This window comes from Haemaphysalis longicornis, unplaced genomic scaffold (genome assembly GCF_048455015.1).
Source record: "Haemaphysalis longicornis isolate Haplotype H1 unplaced genomic scaffold, Haemaphysalis longicornis Haplotype H1 scaffold_9, whole genome shotgun sequence".
NCBI lineage: Eukaryota > Metazoa > Arthropoda > Arachnida > Ixodida > Ixodidae > Haemaphysalis > Haemaphysalis longicornis.
The window spans coordinates 92814721-92829596 of NW_027526460.1; the positions used below are offsets into that span (position 1 = coordinate 92814721).

A 14876-nucleotide genomic window follows, 5' to 3' on the forward strand; every position below is an offset into this window, starting at 1 on the left:
AGAGAACCATGGTTTACAGGCAGCAGGATGATGAATGTGTATTCCGCAGCAGAGATCGCGAAACCATAGATCATATTGTCAGGGACTGCACAGAGATAGGTCGACGTTGGCGGAGGCTTTGGGATCTTAAGTGTGGTGGAGCCTCAACTTCAGGTCCCCAGAGGTGACGAAGACGCGACTGGAATGGGGGTGGAAGAAAAAGTAGGAAAGAGATTCAGAACAGCGGGAAGAACAAAGGGGGGAGGGAGCGATGGGAGTTTAAAACCGGGGTGGCAGGAGCTGGGGGAGGCAAATTTATTAAATTAGCTTCGATGGCAAGTAAGTGGAATAAAACAGGCAAGTCGGCTGCTGACAACCGACATCCCAACTCAAACGGAGAGCCACTAATCATCATCGTCAGTGCCAGTGTTCACACTTTGCCTCTGCCGGACTACTATACCTGCCGTATTTTAAAATCATTCGTACTAATCGCTTCCTAAATCGTAGCCTATGCCTGGACAAACATGGTCACTTAAGTGACTCTGCCACTTATGTCAGTTGGTCAGCGTTGTCAATAGTCCAACGCGTCCGACTGCTGTGTTAGCTCGTGTCAGTCTGCAAAGTGTCGGAATACCTCCTTCGATGGTTACGTGTTAGTTCGTAACTTAAATTGCTCACCTCACCATTCTTACTGCTATGAAAAGAATGTCCCTAAATTTAAGCGCAAATGGCTCGTTCTGCGACCTTATAAGCACGGCCTAACTTTCGCTTCTTTTTGCCGCTCAATCGCACAGCTGTGCATATTACGTCACAGGTTCTAATGCGGGAAATGACGTATGAGTCGCATGGCCATTGCCTTTTTTCCTAATTATATTCTTATTTGAGCGAAGTTTGAATGTGGTGTCCATGAGGTAATATTCTGGGTGAACGAAACTTGTGTTTTGTCTGCATGGCCCCTTTAAAAGGGAAGGACAGCGATTACAGTAAGAATCAGGGGAAAGGGGGATGAGAGTTTGTAGTGGTGTTGGGGCACCAGGATTTGGACGGAAAGAGTGGTGGGGAAAGGAAAACGAATAGGATTGAGAGGGAGCAAAAAACGAGGATCAGAGGATGTTGAAAGTGCCAACTCGACCACATTTTCACGTTTGCTAGAGAACGAATACCTGGGATAATGACAAAAGACAGGTTACTTGATTATTAGGAACATACTATAATGTCGATGCATATCTGCCGTCATGGTAACGTGTTGCGGGCGAATCACATAGACTGGAGAAGCATTATTGCAATGCCGCGCTTATATTAAAAAAAAACTCCTGGTGACAAGAAAGGGATCCTTCGAGGAAATACCGTTTCAGTATATCTTACGAAATTTCCTGCTGTGTAATAAAATTTGTTTCCGTTTCGGTAAGTAGTTCATCTTCGCAGACACCATGCTCTCCTAAATTAACGACGTATACCGAGGACATATCAGTGGTATGATCACGGTGATCGCCGTAACAACCTCTTGTCTACGGTTCGTTTTGAAGTTTGAGAGAGAGAGAGATGTGCCTGGATCATCGTTCATCTGCATTCTGTGCGTCTCGGCCCCGCTTTATAAGATTAAAAACCTATGGGATACAATGCTTAAGGGAAAGGCTGTACCACCGCCCTTGCTTTGTAGCCTCCGTGTTACCTTTTCTATATCAAGGTAGTCATGCTGTAGTACTAGTAATACTGGGCTTGTATTTATGGGCCTTATGATAACCTTGAAAGGTTGCTAGGTACCAAAAGCCACCATTCATTCTTGCGTCTATCCTGACATTTTCGGGCGTTAGTCGGCCAAAATTCGATCTGTCAACGCCCCATTTGACAGCCTGTGCAATGTGAGCGCCCCAGTATGATTAAACAACGATAGACCACGCGAAAATGCGTTGTAGCGGCGAAGCATGGCAACACGTGAATGCTTTGCATACACGACATAATAAGTGCTTAAGTGTAATAGCAATTTTGTAAGCTTTTGTACTTCAAAACAGTACTTAATGCTCAGTTTAGTGCCCGAAAGAGATGATTCAATACTCGCTTTTTGTCGCAGCTGCTTTCTTACCTGCAATCCAACCCATCGACATGCGTGGCTGCTTTCTACCTGGACTACGAGGACCGACGAGGCGTTTGTCGCCAACCGTACTCCCGGCTTGCAAGGCTTAGCAACGCTCTTGGTACGGTTGATATACGAATCATCTGGATCAGAGAAAAAATTAACATCAATTCGTCGAGATCAGTCTGGCTTTAGTCGCTTGAGTTTATTTTATGGTTAGTGTTTCTAATGTCGGAGTGAATGCCGCAATCTTCCCTATTGAATTTCTGCTGTTATTGCTTTCAGCCACACTCTCCACTGCAGAAGAAAGCAAAGGTAATTTGTTTTCGACCTTTCAATGTTTACTATAAGAAAGTTTGGCGTCAAATTCGTATGACGTTTGAGAGTCGAGGTACAAGTTCTCCCCAGCTAATAAATGTTTGCATGGCGGGGGTTAAGGCAATCGAAACCTGGCACGGTTACTTTGTCTGGTCAAAGTTTCCTGCACTGGCGTTAGAATTTCGACCTCATGTCATGGTTCGGCTCGCAGAACGTTGTCGTTTTGCGAATAATTAAAAAGAAATTTACCGTCTGCCTAATTGTACGTGTCTGCCTAATTTTATGTGAATGAATGTGAGCTGACAGGAACGTACGCTGCAGGAGTTTTTAGCAAACTTTCTTTTTTCTAAAAAGGCTTATGTGGGTCAGCACATAACCCAACTATGAGGCGTGACCGCACTTCGTGATCGCATCTCGTGCCCATAACCTGCAAGGATGATCGCCCTAATTAGAAAAACCACATTTATGCTGTGCCATTAAAGGAGTGCAAGTTCTTAACAGAAGCAAGTGGAGGGATGGACGTGGCGTAGCATGCCTTCCCACCAGCTTTCGCAAAATAGGAAACATTCATCTGCAGCTTTAAAATCGTACACATCGAGTCGGGTAGGAGATACGCATGGTACAAGCAGTATTTGTCACGCAAGTGTTGTGGTTGAGAGCTACTGTGGAGAATATGCTTCATTTGTACCTACGATGCTATGCAGATTGTGGGGTAGCTATGCTCTATAAGCTCAGCTTATGTTTGAGTTAACTCGACATGGCATCCGCCGTCGCGTTGGAAACACCACAAATTAACGAGAAAGTTAGAGAACAGACCGCTTGTAAATTGCAGTATTGTGCTTTACTCTGCCGTTTCCTGTACTGCATGTTTTCTCGATTATTGTTAAACCAAAATTTAAGCCGCAGGAAGCTGCACCTACTCTATGACAAAGTACTATTTTGAGTCATTCTGAACTGAGCTTTTTTCCAAGGCTCGAGGCGATGTATTGCTGTTATAAACCTCAAATGCATGCATTTTATCAGAACCTGTACACCGTAAGGCTATAGCCAATGTGTATGTAAAGGAACGCACTCTTTAGATAATATGCAAATAAAATATTCAAAATTACACATCCAACCCAGGTTTCGATGTTGCTGAAAAACCGGGCACTGCCGGCGGCCCGGGTAAGCTACTACGTTTTAGTGCTTTGGAAAGCCAGGAGTCTACAGAGGATTCGAAAAATGAAACGACCGGTGACGCAGAGCGAAGTGGCGCGGTAAAGAAGAAAGGTAAGCCTGGTTGGAATATCTGGAACGTAATTGTGGCATGTAATTGTAGAATTTAATGCTAATCTCTACTTTCCTCGGATGTATTGCCCCAAAGGCTAATATGGGATGCGTTGTCCACCATGCCAAAGAGTTAAATTCGAGGTGCAAAGAAATATTACCACAAAAGAGGTGGCGTATATTGTTTTCAAAATTTTAATAAAAATCTCGTAATAACTGCGAGTTTTAATATTTTATAGGTGTACAAACATCTGACAACCAGTTGCCAGAAGTGGAACCTACTCCAGTCACATCTTTAACATATAACCACTTGCCTTACAGGCATAATTTGAACTGGTATTAAGGTATCTCTTAAAAGGGTGTACAGATGAGGGGGTAGCGGCCACATGCACAACACCTCGGAAGCGGTGTAGAAAGAACGCCGCTTGCACCAATAACATATTTGCCGTGGTTTAACACGGTTAAACCAGCCGAGAGCGCTCAGTGTATGCGCACACAATTGCATGCCAACGCAAAACGACCACATTGGTTGGTTCAGTTGGCGTTCTAGGCGGGAACGCGTGGTGAACTTGGATAAGCCAGTACCTCCTTGTATCATTTCTATTGCCACACCACCTTATGGTCTTCCTAACAAGCCCCGTTGCACCCCCGGGAACTAACGAGCGATTACACGCTTTCACTTCGCAACAGCGAGATTCGCTTGCTTGACCTTGGCTGAGCTTGGTCGAAATGACAGAACAAAACGTCTTATATGTCTATACATGGAATGCTGGAGCTTTCTCTCTTAAAACATTGAGTATCGAGTACCAAGGGAACGTGCAGTAAAACGCAGCTGGAAACAGCTTTCTAGGGAACGTAATATGTGCCTGTATTACAGCAGGCTCTGCCCGTAATAAAATTTAAACAGACATGTTCGTTTCCTATGAAACGTGGGCATTGCCCTACAATAACTTGTACTTTATTGCGTAATAAGCTAGAGCAGAAAAAGCAAGATAGGCAAGGTGTAACGAAATAATCATAGGAAGCGTCAGCTGAAGTGTGCTATAGAACTTGCAGCTTTTACGACAGTAAGTACCATACTATTCTGTTCCACCGACTTTGACGGCCACTATGCTGCCATCGCTTGCAAGAGTATTTATTTTTTTTTCAGTAAAAGTTATTGGCCGATATTGAGCAGCTAGTTTCTTCAGTAATAATCGTTATTTAAGTCATCATGAGACAGCATGTGTTCTCAGAGCTGGATTAACACTCTTCACATTTTCAGCCATTGTGCATAGCTGATGGTGTTTGTCTCGGTAGTGTGACAGCTTGTGTGATCTTTCCTTCATGAAAAGAGCAACGATATATACATTGCGGCGTTACCAAGCACTAAGACATCTACACTCAAGCATGTACAGTAGATGTGGGTTGTAAAGCAGGCGTTCTGAACGCACGGCTGGCGATATTGCTGAGCCTCTTTTCAAGATGCGTTCGACTAGGTAATGTTTCAGGTTCACGCAGGGATGTCAGGGGCACGTCGTTTGCGCTTTTTGGTCAATTTTGTGATTTTATTACATCGAAAAAATATTTTCATAGAGGCGAACTAAATTGAATAAAACTTTGCCCAAAAGACTCGTATAGTGGTAATGCACGGTTCTTTCAAGAAATGTACAACGTACAAGAAAAAAAGCGTTTGCTGACCAAAATAACCTGGAATGTGAAGGTCTTAAAGGAGTACTTGCACAAACTTTTGAAGGTGAGAAACTTAAGGGATAGATTGGTGTGGACACAGACGTCATCTGCGAAGTATCAGCGGCAAATACAACTTTCAACATATATTAAAATCAATGTTTAAGGGTGCGTCACGAAACCGAGCAGCCAGCGGAGGTCCTCGCTAGGTCGACAGCTACTTGGACGTGGAGTAAATAAACTTACAAACACGTCGGCGTTTCTCGCCGGCTCGCCGCTCCGATTGGAGGTCGGAGCTTTTTCACTCGATCTACAAACAATCCGATCGTTGGTGGCGGAGGCGCCGGGATTTCGCTGACTCATTTGGCAGCATGCTGTCCACGACCTAGGTTCTACAGCGTTATAAAACAGCGCTGGAAACAGGACTACAGAAAGGGCACACAGACAGCGCCCTGTGTGTGCCCTTTCTGTAGTCCTGTTTCCAGCGCTGTTTTATAACTCAGTTATGTACCAACTGGACCGCCTTCAATCTTTGTTCTACAGCGATTGCAGGCACTCTGTTTTTATTGATTTTTATTACGCTGGACGCCGTATACGAAACTGAAGGCTCAAACAAAGATAGTGCACATACGAGAAAGGAGGTAGTAATGCGGTGGCAGGTTGCATTAAAAATACTCATCTGGGCCACTTACTAGAGCGGCAATCGAATATCCACCGCAGTGTTAAACCTACATCTGTAGGCGAAACTGTAGGCAGGCCAGTGGGCTGCTCCCAGCGCGCGTCTCCGCACCCACTGCCTCGAGCGTCGGCGGCTGTTCTCTAGCATTGGCAGCAATTTACACTCGAAACGCCTGCATCACGACCACCGCCGCTCTTTATTTAGCGGCTGACAAGATCAGTACGTAGAGCCATTAGCATAACCTACCGCCGGCGCGGAATCGACAGTGTTACGGCAGCTCTGTTCTGTGACATCCACCCAACAGTCACGCGGATAGGTTTGTTTCCACAAAAACCAACATTTAGTGGCACTCGCTGAAACCGAAACTGCCTTAAAAACGGCTATAATCAAACAACCGTCGCACGCTCAAGCAGATGAGATTTCCACACGTGATAAATAGGTCATTAGCTACCTATCGCCACAAAAAAAATGATGCAAAATTTGGTCCAGTGCCCCCTTAAAGCAGCTATTGCGGTTTTTTGGCTATTCATTGTGTTTCATAGTTATTGCTATTTGTGGTTTCGTAGTTTGGTTGGGTAATTATTAAAATGTTTCCTGCTTTGCCGGTGAATAGTAGGTGAGAGGGTATCCCGTCATGTCGCCATTCGTGGGAAAGATAGTGTGTTTATTCATGCGATTCTGCGTTTTATACCAGGGTCCTTGGCTTGCATCGTTTCATCGCTTCCGGACGGCTTTCCACTGGACATGTGCACTCACCTGATATTTAGTGACATTTCTTACGACACGACGAAAAACGTCATCAAGACCACAAAAGGTGCGCTGGCTGATGCTACTCTTCTTTGGTATGCAACCTGCATGAAAGAGTTCGTTGAAACTAACGGTTTCTCCTATCGGATTCTTTACCAAACTTTGTCTAGCGTCTCCGCATCTACTGCTGGCGATCTCTGTGTCCTTCATTAGCTTTGCGTCTTTGGCGTCACTCTTACTTCACACTCAGTTTTGGGAGCGGAAATAGTCAGTGTGCATGTGAATTACAAAAAGCACATTTTTTTAGTACCTGGAGGGTTCCTATGAAAGGAAGGACACTTACGAGCATGGCCGGGCTTCCCATGATTCGCATCCCAGTTTCAGGCCGACGTCAAATTTGATAATTTTACATTGGATGGGTGACAGTTTTATGTGCACTATGAGAATATTTTGATCACTCAATCATTTAGGGATACTTATTTTAGATGAACAAATCCTGTAAAATAATAACACTTGTATTATTACCGCGAGCTTTCTAACTTTAGTTGGCCAATATATAGCATGCACAACCAGTGCCTACTGCATGTGACGATATAGGGAGCTGAAACTTGGCGCCTTACATACCAACTAGAAAGCAAACTTAGGTCCGCTCAACTAGACATGGAACGAGTAATGTTATTGTTAATGTTAATGGAACGAGTAATGTTAATGGAACGAGAGCAGGAATTCGCCACAAGGGCTGTACCGCCGTTATCCGCTTACTGTTACCACCCAATGAAATTCAAATTTCCGGCCTTCGTAGGGCTCGTGCGCCCCCTGCCTGAAACTGCGGCAGCGGAAGTTGTTTTTTGTGTGCTTGCTTTTCTTCCCGCACGTGACGTCGTTGCGCTGCCACTTTTTGGTCGTTTACTATTCCATAATCCAAACCAACAAACATTCCTAAGTAAATGAACCCGGACGCTGCCGGTTAATTACGTATATTTTGCCTCAAACGTACCTACGGTTTTCCTTGCGCTAAACAACTGGGAGATGTATGACAAGTGCCGGCGGCTCAAGTTTCGAACGCTTACGACTATAAAAACCGCTTCGCCTTCGAAGCCTCTGGGTTACGCCGCGACGGCAGCCTCTACGACGGAACGCCGTGTGGCTCTATTTGGGTCCAGCGAGCGAGATACGATGACAAGGCGAGCCCCTAAAGTGCTCTGCACTTAAAAATTCGGGCGTAAGCTGTGGCTCGAGCAGCGCAGGACACGAGCGGTTGGAGGTCAATTGCAGAGGCCTTCACCCTTCAATGGACCTGAGCAGGTTGCTGCTGCTGCTGATGATGATCATTTCTTAGGTGCATTTTAATAATTACTAGCGGGCACGCGCAAGGAAATATAGAGGCATAAACATTTGTAACAGATGTGCAGGATCGGTGGTGTTTCAGTGAGCACACGCATTATTTTAGAAATTGCCGTGGGGAGCACGTTCTGGCATCATAAAAAGGAAAGCCTTACGATCGAAATATGCTAATGAAATGAGCGGAAATGGCATTTCCTGCTTGACATTATCGCCATTTCCTGGTGTGCTGAGTTCTCGAAAGAGCGTAAGCAATGTTTTTTTTTTTTTCAATATTGTTGATGTATTCTTTTCGTCAGTGAAGGGGCCGGACGCAGTTTTTTTGTGCCGCGAATCCAAACTCACGATGAATATCGTGCGGATTCCCGCTAACAAAGTTCATAACTGAAGTGTTGCACGTGACTTCAAGGTATAGTTCATTCAGCGCGTAAAGACAATGAAACAAAAGAAAATACAGTTTTCTGAAGTAAAGTCTGAAATCAGCTGAAACAGCGGATCTTACTTCATCACACTAGCGACGACCTTCTGGAGAGGCACGGGCCGCTCACACCACTCGCCGCGTAGGTGCGTACTCGAAGCTGATGCACGGAGGTCCGGCAGTTTATCGGTGCATATATGTGGGTTGGTAGTGCGTCGCGTGCACCGGCGCACGAGCTGAGTTCGCGCACTCTACGGCCATTGCATCGTGTTGGGAGCACTCCTGGGTCTGCGAAAATGGTCCGAAAATGGCGGGCCGGCGGTGGGCGCGTACGGCCGAAGAAATACGCTTTATTTACCGAAAGCGTTGGTTAGATTAGGGCAGTGGCACTTGGCGACTTCGGCACGCTGGGGGCCATCTCCCTCAGAGGCGACAGTCGCTCACAACGCCACTCGGCAAAATACGCCGGGGCACGCGAGCGTGTGGCAGAGTGAATTGCTGCGTTGTCTTGACACCTGACGTGGCACTTCAGGTGTCAAGACACCGATGTGTGTGTGCGTGTCCAATCCCTGTGTACTACTATCCTGTCTTTAATTTCGCTTCAAGCTGCAAAGCTGGTTGCTTTGAGCGCTTGGCCCTAGGAGTTACTTTTTTATGCTCAACACGTCTCGATGGCACGCGCTTCGGCGGAGAACGGGGAGGATTAAGCCTGCTTTGCTCTGTCTACCTGGCTCTGATATAGGACGCATTGAAACGAGATTTGGATATCATTGCTTTAAACGCGATGGCGTTTGTTTGGCTGTCTAAACGCAAAACTTCTGGTGTGTGTCTGTGACAATTACTTCAACGCGTAACGCGACCTATTACTTTTTTCTTCTTTTTTTGTCAAACGCGTGACCACACGAATCTATGTACTCATTTTGGTTTCTCAATACCGGTGTAGTACTTGTGCGCAGGTGACTTCGCATCACACGTATTCAAATATTTATTTCTCGCCACAATTTCTTTCCGTTTTGGTATGCTCATTTTAATTATCAGTCAGCTTCATGTTTTAGGCAAAAAATACAAAGACGCAATGGGATATATGTAGCAGAAGATCGTCGCCGAAAGCGGCAAAACTTATCTGTTGGATCGGGGCAGAGTGAGCGACGCACACTTCACTATTGCATTTCGCCGCTGCGTGTGCGAGCGAGGCATGTTGGAAAAGAAAGTGACCCCTATGTGCAAACGCTGAATGTGATTAGGTTGGCTGCAGCAAGCAGCCAAGTACAGCAACAGCAGCAGCAGCAACAACAGTCCATCGAGCGTGGTTAGATGGGCACGCACGCATGGATGTCTCGACACCAGAAGTGCAACGTGAGATGTCGCGGCGATGCATTTTATCACGCACTCGCGTGCCCTGGTTTATTTTGATGCCGGGTGTACGTACTCCAAGCCCAACAAATGAGGACATATTAGACCCATTGCTGCACCTGCGGGTCCATCTTGCATCGGCAGCTTCATGACCGTGCACAAGAGAAAAACAATTTAGATTCATAGAACTATCCAAGTGTAGGTTGCGAATAGGCAGACGTACCGCACACGTGCCGCACATGCACCCTTTCCAAGTGTGCGAGCAGATGGCCCAGTGTTTTCAACTAAACGACTAACTCCAGCACAGCTTGCGCCACCCAACTACCCACATGTGGTGTGTGGTCCCGTCACTTATCACCAGAGCCACACGCATATGCTCCGATCAACAGAGGTTGAAGAAAGATTTGGCGAGTGTGCGCAACGAGCTGTCGGTGACTGGATACATTGGCATTTTGTGGCAAGAATAGGCGTCGCCAAGAAGAGGGCCGCCATGCTCGTCGCCGTTCCTTATGTTCAATGAGTCATGAAGGAACTTTGCCATGTATTTTCGACATATAATTTAAACGCAATGCGTGTGCCGCCTGCAAGCAACGTACGCAACAAGATCTTTAACCTTAAGGACAATTCGGGAAGAGACAAGTCCCAGGGATTCGTATACAAGATGCCTTGTGCTGACTGCAACTGCGTTTATATCTGCGAAACAGGCAAGTTTCCACGAAGACTGAAGGAGCATCAACGTGATGCAGCCAAATAAAGTGGAACGACGGATGCGCTAGCAGGCCACGCCTACCTTGCATAAACCCCGCACCAGTTCAGACGACGCTACTTCATAGCAAAAGAAAGGGATTGGGCTTCTCGAATTCTTCTCCAGTCACTGTTAATTCAAGCCACACTCCATAGTCTCAACAGGACTGATGGCACTTGCCTGCAATCTACTCGAGGTCATTGAGCCATATCTTGTGCATACAAACGGACGACTGCCTCTTGCCCGCCTTACTTGGAACAAGGAACACGTATGGGTTACGAAACGTCAAACATTCTATTTGACTTGCCCAGTCTCGCTAACATAGAAAACGACTCGTAGCTGACTTTCGTGAATCAAGACTTGTTCTCATCTCATTCTACGCATATCCTGAAACTACCTCAGAAATAAAAGCGGTACTGAAGGTGCACGCCGGAAACCTGTCATTGCAAGGGCAAGGAACATGTTTTTTGCGGCTCCTGGTCCATTTCATGCAAAATCGTCACGTGCATATTTTATCATTCCCATCTTCACTTTTTTAAATAAGGGCTTTATACATCCGAGTACCATCATTCTAAAGCCGTAATGCTCATAGCATGCTCATTTTGCCTAAGTGAAGGCAGCAAATGGCTTGTTTGGTGCTGCTTGGCTTTAGCTGCCTTCGCACTTCAAAATGCACATACTACTACTGCTGTATATACCTCTACTGGATTATGCATCACTGAAGAGACGGAAACGTCGCCACCATACGTTCACTTGAAGACATGACCACCACGCCATGCGAAAAGTCTTGCTCGTATGACGTATTCATATGTTTGCATGAACCTTTTTCGGTTGCTTTGGAATTTCGCGGGTAGTTAACATTCCATTTAGTGGCATTTGCTATTACTTTAGTGGTATGTAAGTGTACTCAACACATTGAAAATCTCGGCGCTATTTTTGCACATAGATAAAGTCTCTTAGGCATCGTAAGCCGAAGGGAAGTTTTGGAACGTTTGTTGGGAGATGCATCTTTGGGTAGCCGAAATACCTTAAAACATTTGCAGTCATGGGGGAGTCGCCGCCAAATATATTGCTTCGACGGAGGAAGGTCCTTCCGTTTTCTTATAGCACTGCTGGGAAATAAAGTAGGTCATGGTAGCCAGCGTGGTGAGGGAATTCGGTTACAATATTTTATTATGTATTACCTTGCAAACTGATAACGTAAATATGTATAAATGTGTACAGGCATTATTGATGCATGCTCGACTCACATAATTGATATGTCTAAAGCGAGGCTGTAAAACAGTACATCAGAACTATTTTTGAACGTCGTGGCTATTAAAGAAATACATTTTTGCAAGGTCTGTTCTGCTTGACCAGTGGGTGCTATATCTGTACCACAAGGCCTCGGATATTGTGGAACACAATCGCATCGTTTTGTACCGGGAGAAGGTTACATTGATGACATAAAAAATATTTAAATTAATGTAGTTTTGAAACCTACAGCTTCATTCAGTGAATTAGTGAGCTTTTATTATAGTACGCGCTTGGCGGAAGGAGTCACGAACAATGTAAAATAAAACGCCAGAACCAGCAAGCATGCTGCTGACAGCTCAGATACAACAGCGCACAATACGAGCTTCAGCTTACAAAATCGGGGCAGTGTGTGTGATTAGTGTTAGTGGCCGGACTTCGGTAGTCCGAGGTGAGAATGCAGGACCTGTGGCCGCACTGATAGAACACAAAGTAAGGTAATTTATTAGGAACTAGGCGGAATGCGACCGGCGTCGTCCATGCTTGGGCGCGCACTGCCGCTTCACGCCCGCGCAATCTGGCACGTGAGTCACTCTTGAAGCGGGCCCCACCAGGTGGCGGTACTTGTCCGCTTGGGGCTTGACGGAGCGCAGGACTTGACAATTAGTTCCTATATAGGCGATATTAGTTGAGAAGTTTAGCGGTCAATTTCTTCGCCTGACAACACTGGAAACGGCCACAGACATGGCCACTGCGCCCGGACGCCGAAGAAAAAAAAAACACCGGCGTGCGTCATCTGCTTCGTTCGACTCCGATTCTAAACGCCGGCGTCAACAGAGATGTTATAATCGCACTCACATTGAACTCGAGGCAATACTTTGCGTTCGCTGAGGTAGAGTTTGTAACGTGAAAGACGGTCATGTGTTTCACAGTCGTGTTTAGCATGGACAAGTACCGCCATCCCGCGGAGCCCGACGTAACGAGGGACGGCGCACTCACACGATTGCATGGAGAAGAGGAGTGCCTGATCTGTGGGCCGTGCGCACAACTTCGCCTAGCAACAGACGCTTGGCCACAGATATCGCGGCGCACACTTGGTTGCCTGCATGCATTCCACGCCATTGAATACCGGCTACATGCCGATATTTATTGTTCGGCGTCCACAAAAAAAACGTTAAGTCGTAACTTAAGCATGAGCGTCCGATGGTTACCTCTGTAGAGAACAGCGAACAGGCACGCATTGACCGTATCCTCACACGAATATATACCGCCTTTCATTTTTGCCACCTTAGAATGTGCCGATTAATTGCGTGTTTTCTTTTTACAGTGGACGATCTCCTTGCGTTTCTGCGTGCGACGAGACGGTCTTCTGCCGTAATCGCAGTGTCGATAAACGTTGTTGAAAATGGTCTCGTTGAAAATGGCCTTGTGGACTCCTTTAACAAGAGTATCTCCAGGAAGTTTGCCCAGAGGCTGAGCGCTTGGCTTAACGAACATGCCGTGCCGGGTGCAGCACTCTTCTCATCACCTCATGGTAACATCAAGGCCTATGATCGCCTGGCCCGGGTAAGTTTGTGTTCATGAAATTACGCCTGGAAGGAAGTCTTTTTCTAGAATCAGATTGCCGTGTGCTAATTCTTAGTTAAAAATTTATTCAGGTCCTATTCGCAATCTTCGGCCTATTTTATCCACTGCATACCATCATCATACTGCTTCCTTTTTTGTCATCTTGGCTAACGCCGTCAGCAAGAGCCACCTAAATTACAAAGTAATCAAGATGTTTCCAGTCCATTAATTTTTCATTTATAACAAGGTCTTTTGTTCGAACTATTAGTGAAGTTCTTCGAAGCAGGCTACATACTTCCAACAATGGAATACGTACGGCGGAAATCTCACTGTCTTAGAATAAAGTGGCCTTTGAAGCCAGTACATGTGCTAGTATTGAGCCGGCCGACCTGCCGTGTTCCGATTGCTGCTTTTAACCACAATGATGTCTGAGTCCTGACGGCCTAGTTCGGGCAATGCAACCGTGTATCACAGGGAGTGATAATTTCGTTCCAAAATCCGACAGGATCAATTATAAGTATTGGTGTTGTTGGGGTTTGCGTAAATCATTTATAAATTTATTCGTGCAGAAATTTCGAATAAATCATGGGTATAATTACGAAACATTAAACGTATAGTCGTCCCACTGATAGACCAGACTCCTGTTCCTTGCAATTGTTCTGGAAATTTCCTCAGGGGCGGTCGGGGAACTCTTTGAAATGTGCGAAGAAATCGTACTGTAGGAGTGGAGAAAATCTCCAAAACAGGCATAGAAGATATAATTTAGTTGTTCAGTATTTCACCGCTACAAAAAATACAGCTTTTTGTTTTGTGTTATGAATGCGATAGCATGGCGGGTGCTAATATTGCGGTGCGGTACGAAAAAAAATTCAAAATGAAGGAATCAAAAGTTGCAGCGGTAATAAAGCCAGATAAATCTCTCTTAAATGTTGCCTTTGTTGGTCTTCGCACCTAAAAAACAACCATCATCACCAACTGTTTAACATACTCTCCCACGTCAAGAATCGCGTGTGTACCACAATAAACCCGCATGCCTTGAGCCCGGTAGCAAAAGCGCCGTGGCGTCAGCACCGTATCTCAAATTTTCCCTTAGCAAAACCCCCCCTCGCCATAATCCGTGCATGCCAAAACTTCCAATGCCAGTTTCCCTGAACTATTCTTTCCTGGAAACGAAGGCGCATCATTGTGCAGTTGAAAAGTTTGGAAATTGTGAAGGAGGGTTTCAAGACCCTTTCAAGAAAAAGGTTGAAGAAGAGTTTCAGGGAAACAGGCGGTCCTCTAAAGTGCGATTATTGCGTTGTCAAAACGTCACGTCTCGGCTCCCCACGAACTAACACGTGGACGGTATGACCTCTACCGTTAGCAGCGTTTATTGAAATGCATATTTTAGGTAGGGTGAAGATAAACCCTGTAGTTCCGCCCTCCACTGCTGTTCAATTGATAACCGCGCATGAACATGGGCATGCGCGGCCCACAGCGAAGCAAAGTG

At 45.7% G+C, this 14876-nt stretch overlaps 1 protein-coding gene across 1 annotated transcript in view; it reads left to right on the plus strand.

The window, feature by feature from the left end:
• The window catches only part of LOC144153308 (uncharacterized), a 340475-nt gene that overhangs the window by 163963 nt on the left and 161636 nt on the right, over positions 1-14876 (plus strand). The window contains exons 67-71 of the mRNA XM_077684958.1: positions 2051-2174; positions 2339-2368; positions 3494-3640; positions 6679-6798; positions 13149-13387. Coding sequence (XP_077541084.1) covers positions 2051-2174; positions 2339-2368; positions 3494-3640; positions 6679-6798; positions 13149-13387 — 660 coding nt within the window. The remainder of the gene's footprint in view (positions 1-2050; positions 2175-2338; positions 2369-3493; positions 3641-6678; positions 6799-13148; positions 13388-14876) is intronic.